We start from the raw sequence: 13,835 nt of genomic DNA on the forward strand, positions 1-13,835 counted from the left end.
CACAACGCTCCTCCTCCCCCCGATCAAACCACCACCACGGAGGAGGAGGAGGCCCCCGGCCGTGGCCCCGAAGGAGGAGAAGCTGGAGGATTTAGTGAATCTGTTGTACTTTGGGTCGCTGTTCGACGTGAGGTCGGCGAGCGAGCTAGCTTCGGTTATGATGACGAGGAGGCACGAGAGAGGGTGCTGTTTGGTGTACGATACGGTTACGGATGAGTCCACGGAGGATCTGCTGTGTGATAAAGATCTGGACTTGATCTCGAAGCTGTGGGGGATGATGGTGTCTAGGCCTGCGGATTCGGGTTTGTCTCATGAGAGAGGCTTTGGAGCGTTGCGTGGAAGCATGCTAAGCTCTGGTTGGCTAACTCTGATCAGAAGATTGCGTCTAACTGTGACGTTTCGTGTAAGAAAGAAAGATGCGACTTTCGTTTGTTTTTGAGTTTTTGGTTTTAGTTTATTGAGTTGTGTGTGTTTTTCAGATGCTGCGTTGAGAGAGGAAAGTGAAGAAGATTATGGGTCTAATTACTTCACTATTACACCGGAGATGGTTGTGGCGCCGGTTGAAGCAGCGGCGGAAGCTGGTCACTTCGGTTCGTTCCAAGTCGCTGCTGATAATGAGCAAAAGGTTTGCACTTTTGATGTATATGATTCATTGCTCTGTGAGATGCAAAGTGCTAACTTGTTCTGAAGGTTGAGATTAGTGGTCTCTTTTCTTTAGTTGGGGTGAGATTGGAGTTCCATTTGTGGCATGAGAACATCAGTAGGCTAAGTTGTTTGGATAGGATAGAGAAGTGCATCCTGGTTTATAATAAGTTTTGGCTTTGTCAATGTACGCTGGTTTGTTCATGCGAGTGGTGGATTATGAATCGTTACTATATATGTCTTCACTGTAGGGAATGTTTAAGAGATGTTTCTGAGAGTCTCGTTATGTGATGTAGAGAACGTACAATCCGTCCCTTGTGTTGTTTTGAGCAAGACTGATGTTCCCTGTTGGTTTACAGGAAGACGTGTCAAACTTCAAAAGTACAAGAATCTGTTGGTAATGATCAATATGAGCAACAAAAGGTAATCCCGGAGCTCTAAAAGTATCTTTTAGATGATTTCTCGAGTCTGAATCTGATGATTTTTCTGTGGGTTTGAAGGATGAGTCAGTAGTGACGGAAGGAGAGGTGGTACAGGGGCAGCAGGAACAAGGCTATACTCAGGTGGAAGGAGGGAGGTCAAAGAGAGATTATCAACAACAACAACAGTATGTGCCTCGTGGATCCCACCAGAACCAGAGAGGTCATAGAGGTGCTAGACGAGGCCATTCCAATTGCCCCGCGGAGGTCGAGGTGGTGGTGGATACTCGAAATGGGAGGTTTGAATCTTATGATAATGCCGTGGAAACGGGTACCAAAGGAGGCTATTACAACAACAGAGGAAGGGGACGTGGTGGTGGTGGTGGTGGAGGAAATGGCCATTCGTACAACAACAACAACAACCACCAAGACTCTAATGTTAGTGTTGCGTCTTAGCTTTGCTACCTCTTTTATGGCTTTGAGTGCGTGCGGTCTCTCCTTGTTTTCCGCTATAACTCAGCCTTATCTCGGAGTTTGGAACTTTTGTGAATTGCTCTTTTGCTATGTATGAACTTTTGGCGGCCCATCAGTATGATCATTTTCATCAGTAGGGATCTTATTATACTTGTAGTTTGATTATCTATGTGGTTTCGTTCTAGTCTTCTTTCTTGGATTTGTGAACCGGTCTTTGTACTGGTAGCTTCGGCATTGTACCAGTATCGCTGAAGCGCTATATCCTCGAAGATATGAGGTTAGATCATTTAATCAACACAGCATCTGCATTGTCACCGCAGATTAAGTTTATTATTGATGGCCAGTGGAATGTTCACCCACTTAGACCATTGTCACTTACGGTGGATTTTCACTTTCATTAGAGTTAGGTAGCCAAGGCAAGCAGTAGATAGTATTATCCAAACTGGGCTTGAAGCCTTGAACAAATATACAGATGACCTCGTGCTAATTTAATATATTCTATTTTTTTTGAAAAAAAAATATATATATTCTATTTTTACAACCACGAATCCAAATCTTATGTCCAGAATTTTCACATATCTGAAATTAAGTATTTAAACTTCTGGTTTTAAAAAGTAACATTTTCTCGGAAGGTGATTTGAATCCTCTTTTTTTTTGTGCAACAGGTGATTTAAATCCAAAATGCATAAAAAACAAACTTTTATAGTACCATTAGACCACTAGCACTTTAGTTGTTTTCATCTAGTTATACCTAAATCTTATCCCCATCTAGGTGGAATGTTCCTTCAGTAAATTAAGCCTTCTCTTAAGTGAATGAAAAAGGAAGATGAGAAATAGCAAGGAATAAATTAAAATTGAACATTTATGGTAATATTATTGCAACTAATATTACAAAAAATCAAAATAATTAGTGTGGGAAAATACTTTGCTGCTACAAAGGTAATATTATTGTACATAATATATAGATTATAGATTATATAATAGAAATGAATAATTCCATGCCGTGCCATGCCTAAAAAAGAATAATTCCATGCCTACACATGATGTGCTGGAGATTGGGTTGCTTTGGAGGTTGGATAGTGTACGGGTTCATGGTATCGTTTTCCAAGTAATTGCTTCTTTTGCAATAGTCCTCCTTATTCCCACGTTTTATTAATATAAAACTTCTATACACTATTTACAGAAATTTCAAAAGCAATGCAATATAAAAATTAATTCCTTCGTGTATATCCACAAGCTATGCCCCCCTTCCTCTGCCATATACTAAAGTCAATAAATACCCAACGGGACTTCTCAAGTTTCTGCAAAATCAAGTTTTTGTTTTATCCTGCAGATTGATCAAATATGAAGGCTGCATGTTATGTTACTCAGGATGTGTCCATGTCGTTGAAATGCATGGTAAGTGATCTTTCTTCGGTTACGATGTCGTTCTCTCTCTTTTGGCTAATTTCATTTGCCTTCTTATTTGTTCTTGCAACGTTCCGTAATACGGAAATAACAGATGCATGCATAATGCATGACCGATCCTTGCTTTAAGTCTCATGCATGAAGCAAGGGCTTTAGGCCATTATGTACAGTCGCCTAACTGAGAGATTAGTCGCTAATCAGAAATTTAAAACGGTATTAACGGAAATATAACTATGTAACTATGCAAGTGTTAGTTTAAAAAAAAAATTAATCAGAAATTTTAAAACGGTATTAACGGAAATATAACTATGTAACTATGTAAGTGTTAGTTTCAAAAATAAAAACTATGCAAGTGTGATTAGTAGCCCTTTATTGATATGATAATGGTGTGTTTTGCACCCCGAAAGATGAAAATATAACTATGTAAGTCTTGTCACTTGTCACCCAAGGAAAAATCCTTGCATCACATATTATCACTCTGTCTAGAGAATTCTGTTTTCTTTTTCGCCGAGTAGCCTCACGCGCAAACTCTGTTTGGTATCTCAGGTACAACAGAAAGAAGATGAACGTCAGATACATGAGTACAAAAAGGAACGCAGAAGTGTTTGGTGGGGTTATGAAGTCAATACCTCTTCAGATGATTGCATCGCTGCCATTAACTCCTATTCTCACCAGGTTCGTCTATCTTTTCAACTGTATGCTTATACTTTTGCTACCGTTTCTCTTTTGTGTCAGTGCCGTTTTATTTTATTTTTTTGACACTTTTGTACGTCTCATGAAGGTTCTTGGCTATGGAAGAGAGAAGAAGGTGATTCTTGAAGCACCGTTGTATGATAAAGATTGTGTTTTGAGCAACGTTTTGGCTGCCCATTACCTTATCTCCTCTGACGTTTCCAGAGCCAAAACCTATGTTAAAGCTGCAGAAACTCATCTTGTAAGCTATATCTTGTTCTCCTTTAGTGTTTATGTTTCATTCCAACTCCAAGTGTAGGAAATATGCTCTATATCTATCATTTGTCTATCATCAGCGATTAGTTTATTGTGGTTTGAGCTCTAAAATTCATCTGGTTTTTACTTTTAGGGAGAGCCACACCGTATGAGAAAGCAGTTTTCAAGGCTGTTAATTACTTGATATCTGACAACATGGACGAAGACGTGGCGTTGGAGTTGCACTTTAAGGTTAGGATGTTTCTTGGCTTCTTGGCTTCTTGTTCTTCGTAGTTCTGCTTGATCTCCAGCAGTTATTCTAACTCTCATGTAAACTCTTTATGGTTTGCAGTTACTGAAAAAGTTTCCCAGAGATTTGCTATCTTGGAAGAGAGTAGAGATACTCTGTTTCTACATGGGTCGACCTGATCTCTCTTTGCCTCTGTTTGAGAAGGTACATCACATGTTGATCAAACTGATTATTACTGCGTGATTTATAACTAAAACCAAGGAATCTTTGCTACAATTATCTGTTGTTTACATCACTTGGTAGATTATACCGGAGAATAGAGACCAAGACTATGCTTATGGTATGCTTGCATTCCCATTATTGGAGCTTGGACATTTAGAAGAAGCTGAAAAAGCTGCTAGGAAAGGATATGAGATCAACAAAAACGACTCTTGGGCTCATCATTGCGTGAGTTCCACGTTTACTACCCTTGTCTTTTGGTAATATTTCCTTTTATCCATACGCAACCTTACATTTTGTATGTTTTGGACAGTTATGTCATGTTCTTCAAACTGAATGTCGTTTCAAGGAAGCAGTAGAGTTCATGGAAGGATGCTCACCTTCATGGGATTCTTGCTCTTCCTTAAGGTATAAAAACTGTTTTCAAATAACTTTAGAAACATCTTCTGATCATCTCTGGAACCACCTACTTGATAAATAAATAAATAAACAAATATTTGAATAGGTATTCGCATAATTGGTGGCATGTAGCTGTTTGTTACTTGGAAGGAGGGTCACCTCTAAGTAAGGTACAAGAAATATATGATCATCAAATGTGTAAAGAGCTGGAGAAAGAAGATGCTGTTGCTACAGATGTAAGTATCCCTTATCATGTTTCTTCCCCTTTTTTTTAAAAAAAGGAACATGGGACTTCCATAAGCAATCTAATGTCTTATACATGTAATATTGAATGTCAGGTCTATATGGATGCTCTTGGTTTGTTGTTACGCTTGGACACACGCGATAAACTAGACGAGTTTTTAGACAGGCTGAAGATCCTTGCAAACTGCTTGACTGATCAAGTAAGTAGTAATTCATCTGTTTTGCCTTGCATTTACTTGCACTTCTTCTAAAAGTTTGCGCGATTACAATTGTTCAGGCAATGTGGTATCAGGAGTGGCTTTTTGATATTACAATAATTTGGGCGTTGAGTAGAGTTGGAAACACTTCACTGGCACATTTATTGCTCGAGGGCCTGAAGTCCCGGTTAGTACTTCTTTCACTTTTGTGACATTAGTCAAATGAAAGTTTTGTTTATTAACTCGTCTAATTCTAACAGAACATCTCATATGAGCAAGAAGAAACAACAGTTGATGCAGAAAGCCATTCAGGTCCGTTCTTATTGATATTGACTTATAACTATGTGACTAGCTAGACCACTTGAGTTCTTTTATCATGTCATAAGATCGTTTCTCTTAATTTAAATCAGCTTGCTGAAGCTGTTAATGAATATGGGAAAGGCAACTACAAAAAAGCTCTACAACTGGTCGGTCCAGACTTTGACGCTGCTGATTATAAGGTAGTGCATGTTCTTGCATTTGTAAGCTATATATTAATTTTCAAAACAATATTTATTGAAGAATATACATGAAAATATCTGGCCTCCTTTTTCTACTCAAACTAGGTGATTGGAGCATCGGATTTACAGATGGATGTTTTTAATGAAATCTGGTACAAAGTGTTGTTACTCAACGGCAAATCTTCTAGTGGTACATTCCCTAAAACACTATTCTTCAGCTTTGTTTTTCGTTTACTCAGCTAACGATCTGCATTTTGAACACTTAATTTGTTGCAGCGATTAAAGTACTGGAGAGGAGAATAAAACAGAGAGATGGTGCTCCTTTCTTGTGGCGTTTGCTGGTATTCCTCACGTCAATATATATGTGCATAATTGTTGATTCAGGATACATTTTTACGTATACATGGAATGATTTGTTTATTATACGGTTTATGAAACGTTGATGTGGTCTAGCAGGAGAAGAGTTACGTTATGGAAGGCAATACAGAAGCTGCCGTAACTGCATGTGAGAAAGCAAAGGCGTTGGAATCTTCGTATTTCAAGTTTGATTGACTGAACAAAAAAAAAAAAACAGCATCGTCATGTCATCCTTTTGACATGCTTTTGCACTTTGTTACAAATAATTTAACTCGTTATGGCCATAGGTCAAATGTAAAAATTGACCTTACATTCTCTGTAAATTGCGGTTTGCCCCAAAGACCCAAGAATAATAGACATATTCTCGTAAGATCAAAGATTCAAATTATTGATATTTAGTTATGTATTGCTTATAAATTGTATAGAAAAATGTAGAGGTTCCATGATCATCTTTTCAGCATGATGCATATTTCTTATCAACTATATACTAACTTTATTTTGCTTCTTCTCAGATTTAACTCCCAAGTTCAAAAGTTATAAAGCATTAGAGCACCTCTAACGCTAAGTTGGCAGGAATTCTTAACAATGTTTTTAGAAGAAAAAAAAATATTATAATATTCTGTTTTTAAGATTTCTGTCTTCCATAAGTCTTTCGCAGGCCGTAAATAAGTACTGATTCATGCGCAAGTTCGTTACTGTTCGTGGATTCCATTACACGTGACGATACACGATTGGTCAATTTTTTTTTTAAAAAAAATATTTTTTAATTCAGACGAAGAAAATAAAAAATAATAAAATATTCCAGAAGTTGTTTTTGGTTATCGAACCGTTGGTTCTGGGTTGCGGATGCTCTTAGAATATTTATAAATTTTAGTCCTGAAACCAAAAGAAATGTTAATATTCTGATATTGGTCTGAAACACATGTTAAAATATAGTTGGTGTCTTGGGATTATCGCCACTGATTCTTCCTCATGATTGGAAGTTTGCAAATCCAGAAACGTAAACATTGTGCATTGAAATCGTGAGACTCGTTACAAACACGCGAAGCAACACGTTCTGAACGCTAACAGAACATTCTAGCCTATATATTGTGCTGACATAGGAATTAAAACGCGGTAAAGTCCGGACAGCAAAGCATGACTTTTCTAGCTTACTTTACATCACTAACCAGTCCCGTGTTCGTATCCGTCCGCTTAACCACAAAAGCCGATACACATATAAATACACAGACCACATCTTCACTTCTTCTTACATATTCCCCACTCATTAGTCTTTCTTTGCTTTTTACAGAAGACGAGCCGCTTCAACCAAAACGATATAGCATCAGAAATGGAGTTTTTCCAGAAAGCTAAAACTATTCGAATCCGTAACAGCCACAACAACAAGTATCTATCAGCAGACGACAACGAAGAAACCGTGACTCAAAACAGAAACGGTTCAACCAAAAACTCTAGCTGGACCGTCGAACCGGTTCGCGATTCATACAATGTAATCCGTCTTAAAAGCTGTTACGGTAAATACCTAACCGCTTCAAACGAGCGGTTCTTGCTCGGAGCTACAGGCAAGAAAGTGTCTCAGTTAAACCCGAGTCCTCTCGACTCGTCTGTTGAGTGGGAACCGGTGAGAGAAGGATCCAAGATCAAGCTCAGGACCAGTTACGGTAACTATCTAAGAGCTCACGGTGGACTTCCTCCGTGGAGAAACTCAGTCACGCACGATCATTTGTCAGCTACTCAGGATTCCATCTCGTGGGATGTTGAAGAGTTCCTGATCAATCCTCAAGTCACGGCGGAGACAGAGCTCACTCCGTCCTCTCTTTCACTGACATCTGATCAAAATGTGAGTACCTTTTTTATATTTTTTAAGACACCCTCACAATTTTGTTTGAAATTACAATCTTGACACGAGTTTTGATTTTGATCAGTCGGTTGTGTCTCCACCGAAATCGGATGGAGAGAACGATATACTACCACGTCGCTGACGAGGAAGGACACGTGGAGGACGAATCAACCGTTGGATATGCTTTCACGTTTAAAGGAAACAGCGTGGCGGAGCTGACTCGGACGCTGCGAGAAGAAACGTGCTTGGAGGATGCTGTGGTGTGCACTCGCAGTCCAGTAGACGGCAGCAAGCTGTTTCCCCTTCGTTTGCAACTTCCTCCTAACAATGGAACGTTGCATGTCGTTTTAGTACCTTCCTGTGCTAGCCTCTAGACGTGAGTACATATTATTATTATATACCATATTGTTGTAGTGTTTTCCTAATAAGTAGTTGCAATCATTTTTATCTGCTTGAAGCTCTCTCATAATGTTTAGTTAATGAACATTTGTCTTGTTGGTTAAGTTTTCCAGTGGCAAAAGAGTTTTGCGGATACATTGCAAACCAAATACTAGAGAGCAAAGACATTAGCTAGTAGTGAGTGATTGTCTTATTGTAACTTGTAAGGTGAGTGATTGGTGAAGCATTATGATATGAACCTTGTAAAACAGTCTAGAAGATAATCAGAGTTGGTAGTTGGTACAAGATTCATGGTACTTGAGCATTGCTTGCTCTTTAGTAAAGAGTTGATATACAAAAAACAATAAAAGTTTTGATAATATAAAATACATAAATACATTATATTCGGGGATGCAGATCGATTTTTTTTGTTGTTGCTGTTGTAAATAAGCAATTTCTTTGTAAAATAACATTTGGATTTTATGAGTTAATTTGCGTGAGCATGCATTCGCATTGCTGTTGTTGTTTTATATACATCACAGACTCACAGTTACTAGTAAATGAAAATGAGTATCTTTTTTTTTTTTTGACGAAGTAAAATGAGTAACTTGAAAAATTATAATACATGTAAACGCTAGAACACCATGTTACTCAATGTACAGGAAATCTAATTCATATTTGTCGAAGTCTCCTACAACGACTCGCACACATACACTTCAAAGAAATACAAATATTCACCCATCACTAACCTGAAAAATCAAATTGGACCATACTAATGACCTTATCCACTATGCATATCTCTATAATAGACCCATGTAAGCGAATGTTTCAGCATCGGTCCACCTTAAAGTGGGTTGTCAAACCTATCCCTTTGGAAACATACTTTTATTTTTTGTCCAGTTGTATAACCTTTTGTCTTCATCTGTAAGAAATAATTTTGCATAATCTGTGTGTACTTTCGTTTGTCATTTCCAAGAATTTCCTAAACTGATTAAAAAAAAGAAGATCTAATCCGCGAAAAAATAGTTTAGAAAAAATCTCAAAGTTTAAATAATTGAAAATGAGATTGCTTAGATAAATAAATAATTACTGTATTAAATATTAATCTAGAAATTAAGAGTAAATCTATCCAATTATTATCCAAATATAAAATAAGAACTCAATTATATCATAGCGAGAAAACTATCCACATTTCTCTCTCACTCAAAAAAACCCTAAACCATCTCATTTCTCCACCGCCGCTGTTCAACGGTGGTCACTCACTCTCTCACCCAACCATGGCAACTACCGCGACAGCTTCCTCAGACTCGGGAGAAGGACCAGTGATGGCCCTAATCAACAAACGCCTCCGCGCCCTCCGCAAGAAACTCAACCGAATCGCCCAAATGGAAGAATCCATCTCCCTCGGCAAAACCCTAAACAAGGAGCAGCAAGAAGTCCTCCGCTCCAAACCCTCCGTCCTCGTCCTCATCGACGAGCTCGACAAGCTCCGCTCTCCCCTCTCCTCCGCCGTCTCCGAAGAAATCTCCCTCGCCACCGCCACCGCCGCTCCTCACAACGCTCCTCCTCCCCCCGATCAAACCACCACCACGGAGGAGGAGGAGGCCCCGGCCGTGGCCCCGAAGGAGGAGAAGCTGGAGGATTTAGTGAATCTGTTGTACTTTGGGTCGCTGTTCGACGTGAGGTCGGCGAGCGAGCTAGCTTCGGTTATGATGACGAGGAGGCACGAGAGAGGGTGCTGTTTGGTGTACGATACGGTTACGGATGAGTCCACGGAGGATCTGCTGTGTGATAAAGATCTGGACTTGATCTCGAAGCTGGGGGATGATGGTGTCTAGGCCTGCGGATTCGGGTTTGTCTCATGAGAAGGCTTTGGAGCGTTGCGTGGAGCATGCTAAGCTCTGGTTGGCTAACTCTGATCAGAAGATTGCGTCTAACTGTGACGTTTCGTGTAAGAAAGAAAGATGCCGACTTTCGTTTGTTTTTGAGTTTTTGGTTTTAGTTTATTGAGTTTGTGTGTGTTTTCAGATGCTGCGTTGAGAGAGAAAGTGAAGAAGATTATGGGGTCTAATTACTTCACTATTACACCGGAGATGGTTGTGGCGCCGGTTGAAGCAGCGGCGGAAGCTGGTCACTTCGGTTCGTTCCAAGTCGCTGCTGATAATGAGCAAAAGGTTTGCACTTTTGATGTATATGATTCATTGCTCTGTGAGATGCAAAGTGCTAACTTGTTCTGAAGGTTGAGATTAGTGGTCTCTTTTCTTTAGTTGGGGTGAGATTGGAGTTCCATTTGTGGCATGAGAACATCAGTAGGCTAAGTTGTTTGGATAGGATAGAGAAGTGCATCCTGGTTTATAATAAGTTTTGGCTTTGTCAATGTACGCTGGTTTGTTCATGCGAGTGGTGGATTATGAATCGTTACTATATATGTCTTCACTGTAGGGAATGTTTAAGAGATGTTTCTGAGAGTCTCGTTATGTGATGTAGAGAACGTACAATCCGTCCCTTGTGTTGTTTTGAGCAAGACTGATGTTCCCTGTTGGTTTACAGGAAGACGTGTCAAACTTCAAAGTACAAGAATCTGTTGGTAATGATCAATATGAGCAACAAAAGGTAATCCCGGAGCTCTAAAAGTATCTTTTAGATGATTTCTCGAGTCTGAATCTGATGATTTTTCTGTGGGTTTGAAGGATGAGTCAGTAGTGACGGAAGGAGAGGTGGTACAGGGGCAGCAGGAACAAGGCTATACTCAGGTGGAAGGAGGGAGGTCAAAGAGAGATTATCAACAACAACAACAGTATGTGCCTCGTGGATCCCACCAGAACCAGAGAGGTCATAGAGGTGCTAGACGAGGCCATTCCAATGCCCCCCGCGGAGGTCGAGGTGGTGGTGGATACTCGAATGGGAGGTTTGAATCTTATGATAATGCCGGTGGAAACGGGTACCAAAGGAGCTATTACAACAACAGAGGAAGGGGACGTGGTGGTGGTGGTGGTGGAGGAAATGGCCATTCGTACAACAACAACAACAACCACCAAGACTCTAATGTTAGTGTTGCGTCTTAGCTTTGCTACCTCTTTTATGGCTTTTGAGTGCGTGCGGTCTCTCCTTGTTTTCCGCTATAACTCAGCCTTATCTCGGAGTTTGGAACTTTTGTGAATTGCTCTTTTGCTATGTATGAACTTTTGCGGCCATCAGTATGATCATTTTCATCAGTAGGGATCTTATTATACTTGTAGTTTGATTATCTATGTGGTTTCGTTCTAGTCTTCTTTCTTGGATTTGTGAACCGGTCTTTGTACTGGTAGCTTCGGGCATTGTACCAGTATCGCTGAAGCGCTATATCCTCGAAGATATGAGGTTAGATCATTTAATCAACACAGCATCTGCATTGTCACCGCAGATTAAGTTTATTATTGATGGCCAGTGGAATGTTCACCCACTTAGACCCATTGTCACTTACGGTGGATTTTCACTTTCATGTAGAGTTAGGTAGCCAAGGCAAGCAGTAGATAGTTTTTTTTTTTATATCTTTTACTAAACAATAAAGTAAGGAAAATCTGTATATCTCAAATTTTCCATCATTTGAAATGATACAACACCCATTATGTTTCCTCTGACGAGAATCATGCAAATAATTGAATTCTTGCACTGATAATGGTTACAAACTTTAGATTATAATACATCTATATTCTATGATGATGTTGGTGAAGAAGAAGAAAGCTGCTGTTGTTTTCGCCTTACTACATAGGTAAAACCACTTCCGCAATATACTTTGATATCTTTCGCATGCATGTCTATACTTCCTAGGCTCACCAGTTGAGGATTGTTCTGATCATTGGTGTCTCCAAGACCTAGCTGGCCATGCTCACCCCATCCCCATGTCTGAACTTCTCCACTCTCTGCAATGCATATTCACAGGTTGTTTTTTTTAACTCAGAAAGTCTGTATAAACAAAGAGATGAAATGTCCCCCTCCCTCCTCATTTACCTGTTACAGCAGCAGAATGCTCTGCTCCTGCTGCAATTTGCAGAACTTCAACTCCATCAAAACCGGGAACTTTCTCCAAGAGAGTTTCAGAGGAATCTTCTCGCAGCTGTTGCTTCTCCGATTGTTTATTAAGAGTGTTACCAAGCTTGAACACTTTGCCATCAACTGTTTCAACAAGTCCCATAACACAGAGGAATGAGTTCAGTGAGAGCTAATGGAAGTTACTGATGCATCAACAATAGAAATTACCGGTTAGAAGTAAAGCATGATTCCATCCTAAAGCAACTTCTCTGAAAGATTGAGATGAATGCAAACACTTAGGGGTTTGAACATCAGGGCTACCACAGAATCCTCTTCCCCAAGTGTACAACTGTCCATCAGCTGGTCAAGCACATCAGAAGACCCCGGTTTAACAAATATATGAGACTTGAGAGAGACTTTTAAGGATTAACCAACCAGATATAGCTGCACTGTGATCTCCATTTGCTGCTATACGAACAACCTCAACATCTTCTAGTCCAGAGACAACACATGGGAGATTAACTGATTTTTTTGTGTCTGATGAGACGCCAAGCTGTCCTCGTTTTCCAGATCCGAATCCGCAAACTTGATTCCCTGAAGAACGCAAAGATAAATCAAACGGAGAAACATTTTTTCTTGCAAAACCGGTGAATCAGATGTTTGTTTTTACCTGCGAACAAGACAAGTGAATGCCGCATACCACAAGCTACCATCTTCACACACTTATCAACAAAGTAAGAGACTTTCGCTGGAGAGGTAAGTGACATGTTATCACCATGACCAAGCTGACCAAACGAACCATTCCCACATGTAAAAAGGCAACCAGAATCTACAATCACACAAAAAAGGGAGATCAATCAATCTCTTTTTGTCTCCTAAGCAGAGTTACAAAACATCATTTTTTAAAAAGTTAAACCTGAAACAAAAGCAGAGTGGCTCCATCCGGCTGAAGCTTGAGATATAACATAGTCGTCGTCGTCGTGGAAGAAAGAGAGTGGCTTTGGAAGATAAGTGTTGAGGTTGTCCCCATGTCCTAATTGACCAGAGTTTCCTCTTCCCCATGTGAACACCTTACCACCTGCAAGAGATAAAGGAGCAGACTTTATATATAAAAGTTAGTCAATTTGACATTCCTTAAATCGGAGTCTAACCAGAAGTCAAGGCGATGACGTGAGCGCCGCCGCAGGCGAGCATCGATATAGAAGGAAGTGACGTCAGCGAGAGAAGCTGAGGGAGATGCTCGTCTTGCAGCTTGGCAGTCCCTAACTGGCCGTCCGTACCTGCCCCCCAGCTCCATACTTCTTGCTCTTCTTCGTCCTGAGCTGGAGTCCTGTTGAGTTCGGCCATTTCTTTGACGGAGGAACCTGGGTCTCTTTGAATTGATGGTTTTGGTCGGAAAGACAGTGATTGAGAGAAATCTCGTTACTGGCCTGCTTTTGTCGTTTAGCAATTGACTTAACGACTAAACTTGAACCAAACTGCCTGAAGTGATTAGGTTTTTGTCTGAAGTAAAATTGATTTCAAAGGACCTGATATATTAACTAATGTATTTTGAGCCAAAAAAATAAAAAA

At 39.9% G+C, this 13,835-nt stretch overlaps 2 protein-coding genes, 1 non-coding gene and 2 pseudogenes across 3 annotated transcripts; 4 read left to right on the plus strand and 1 right to left on the minus strand.

Moving 5' to 3' along the window:
• The first annotated feature begins 160 nt into the window (after positions 1 to 160).
• LOC130498804 (uncharacterized) lies at positions 161 to 1,652 on the plus strand (annotated as a pseudogene).
• Positions 1,653 to 2,797: 1,145 nt separating this feature from the next.
• On the plus strand, positions 2,798 to 6,411 carry LOC108820949 (uncharacterized). The gene is made up of 15 exons (XM_056993292.1): positions 2,798 to 2,933; positions 3,489 to 3,617; positions 3,724 to 3,871; positions 4,018 to 4,121; positions 4,222 to 4,323; positions 4,423 to 4,566; positions 4,652 to 4,746; positions 4,844 to 4,973; positions 5,076 to 5,180; positions 5,258 to 5,364; positions 5,438 to 5,489; positions 5,588 to 5,677; positions 5,783 to 5,867; positions 5,954 to 6,018; positions 6,134 to 6,411. The coding sequence occupies exons 1-15, from the start codon at positions 2,880 to 2,882 to the stop codon at positions 6,227 to 6,229; spliced, it is 1,506 nt and encodes a 501-aa protein (XP_056849272.1). The 5' UTR covers positions 2,798 to 2,879; the 3' UTR covers positions 6,230 to 6,411.
• Positions 6,412 to 6,856: 445 nt separating this feature from the next.
• LOC108821535 (uncharacterized) lies at positions 6,857 to 8,784 on the plus strand. The gene is made up of 3 exons (XR_008937646.1): positions 6,857 to 7,874; positions 7,960 to 8,250; positions 8,379 to 8,784. It is a non-coding gene; the product is annotated as an uncharacterized LOC108821535 (transcript).
• A 640-nt stretch (positions 8,785 to 9,424) lies between these two features.
• Positions 9,425 to 11,467, plus strand: LOC130498921 (uncharacterized; annotated as a pseudogene).
• A 298-nt stretch (positions 11,468 to 11,765) lies between these two features.
• LOC130498922 (ultraviolet-B receptor UVR8-like) lies at positions 11,766 to 13,714 on the minus strand. The gene is made up of 7 exons (XM_056992765.1): positions 13,415 to 13,714; positions 13,180 to 13,341; positions 12,934 to 13,092; positions 12,699 to 12,857; positions 12,492 to 12,623; positions 12,243 to 12,407; positions 11,766 to 12,154 (listed from the first exon to the last, which is right to left on the minus strand). The coding sequence occupies exons 1-7, from the start codon at positions 13,608 to 13,610 to the stop codon at positions 11,946 to 11,948; spliced, it is 1,182 nt and encodes a 393-aa protein (XP_056848745.1). The 5' UTR covers positions 13,611 to 13,714; the 3' UTR covers positions 11,766 to 11,945.
• Between the last annotated feature and the right edge of the window lie 121 nt (positions 13,715 to 13,835).

Source organism: Raphanus sativus, chromosome 8 (genome assembly GCF_000801105.2).
Source record: "Raphanus sativus cultivar WK10039 chromosome 8, ASM80110v3, whole genome shotgun sequence".
Classification (NCBI taxonomy): domain Eukaryota; kingdom Viridiplantae; phylum Streptophyta; class Magnoliopsida; order Brassicales; family Brassicaceae; genus Raphanus; species Raphanus sativus.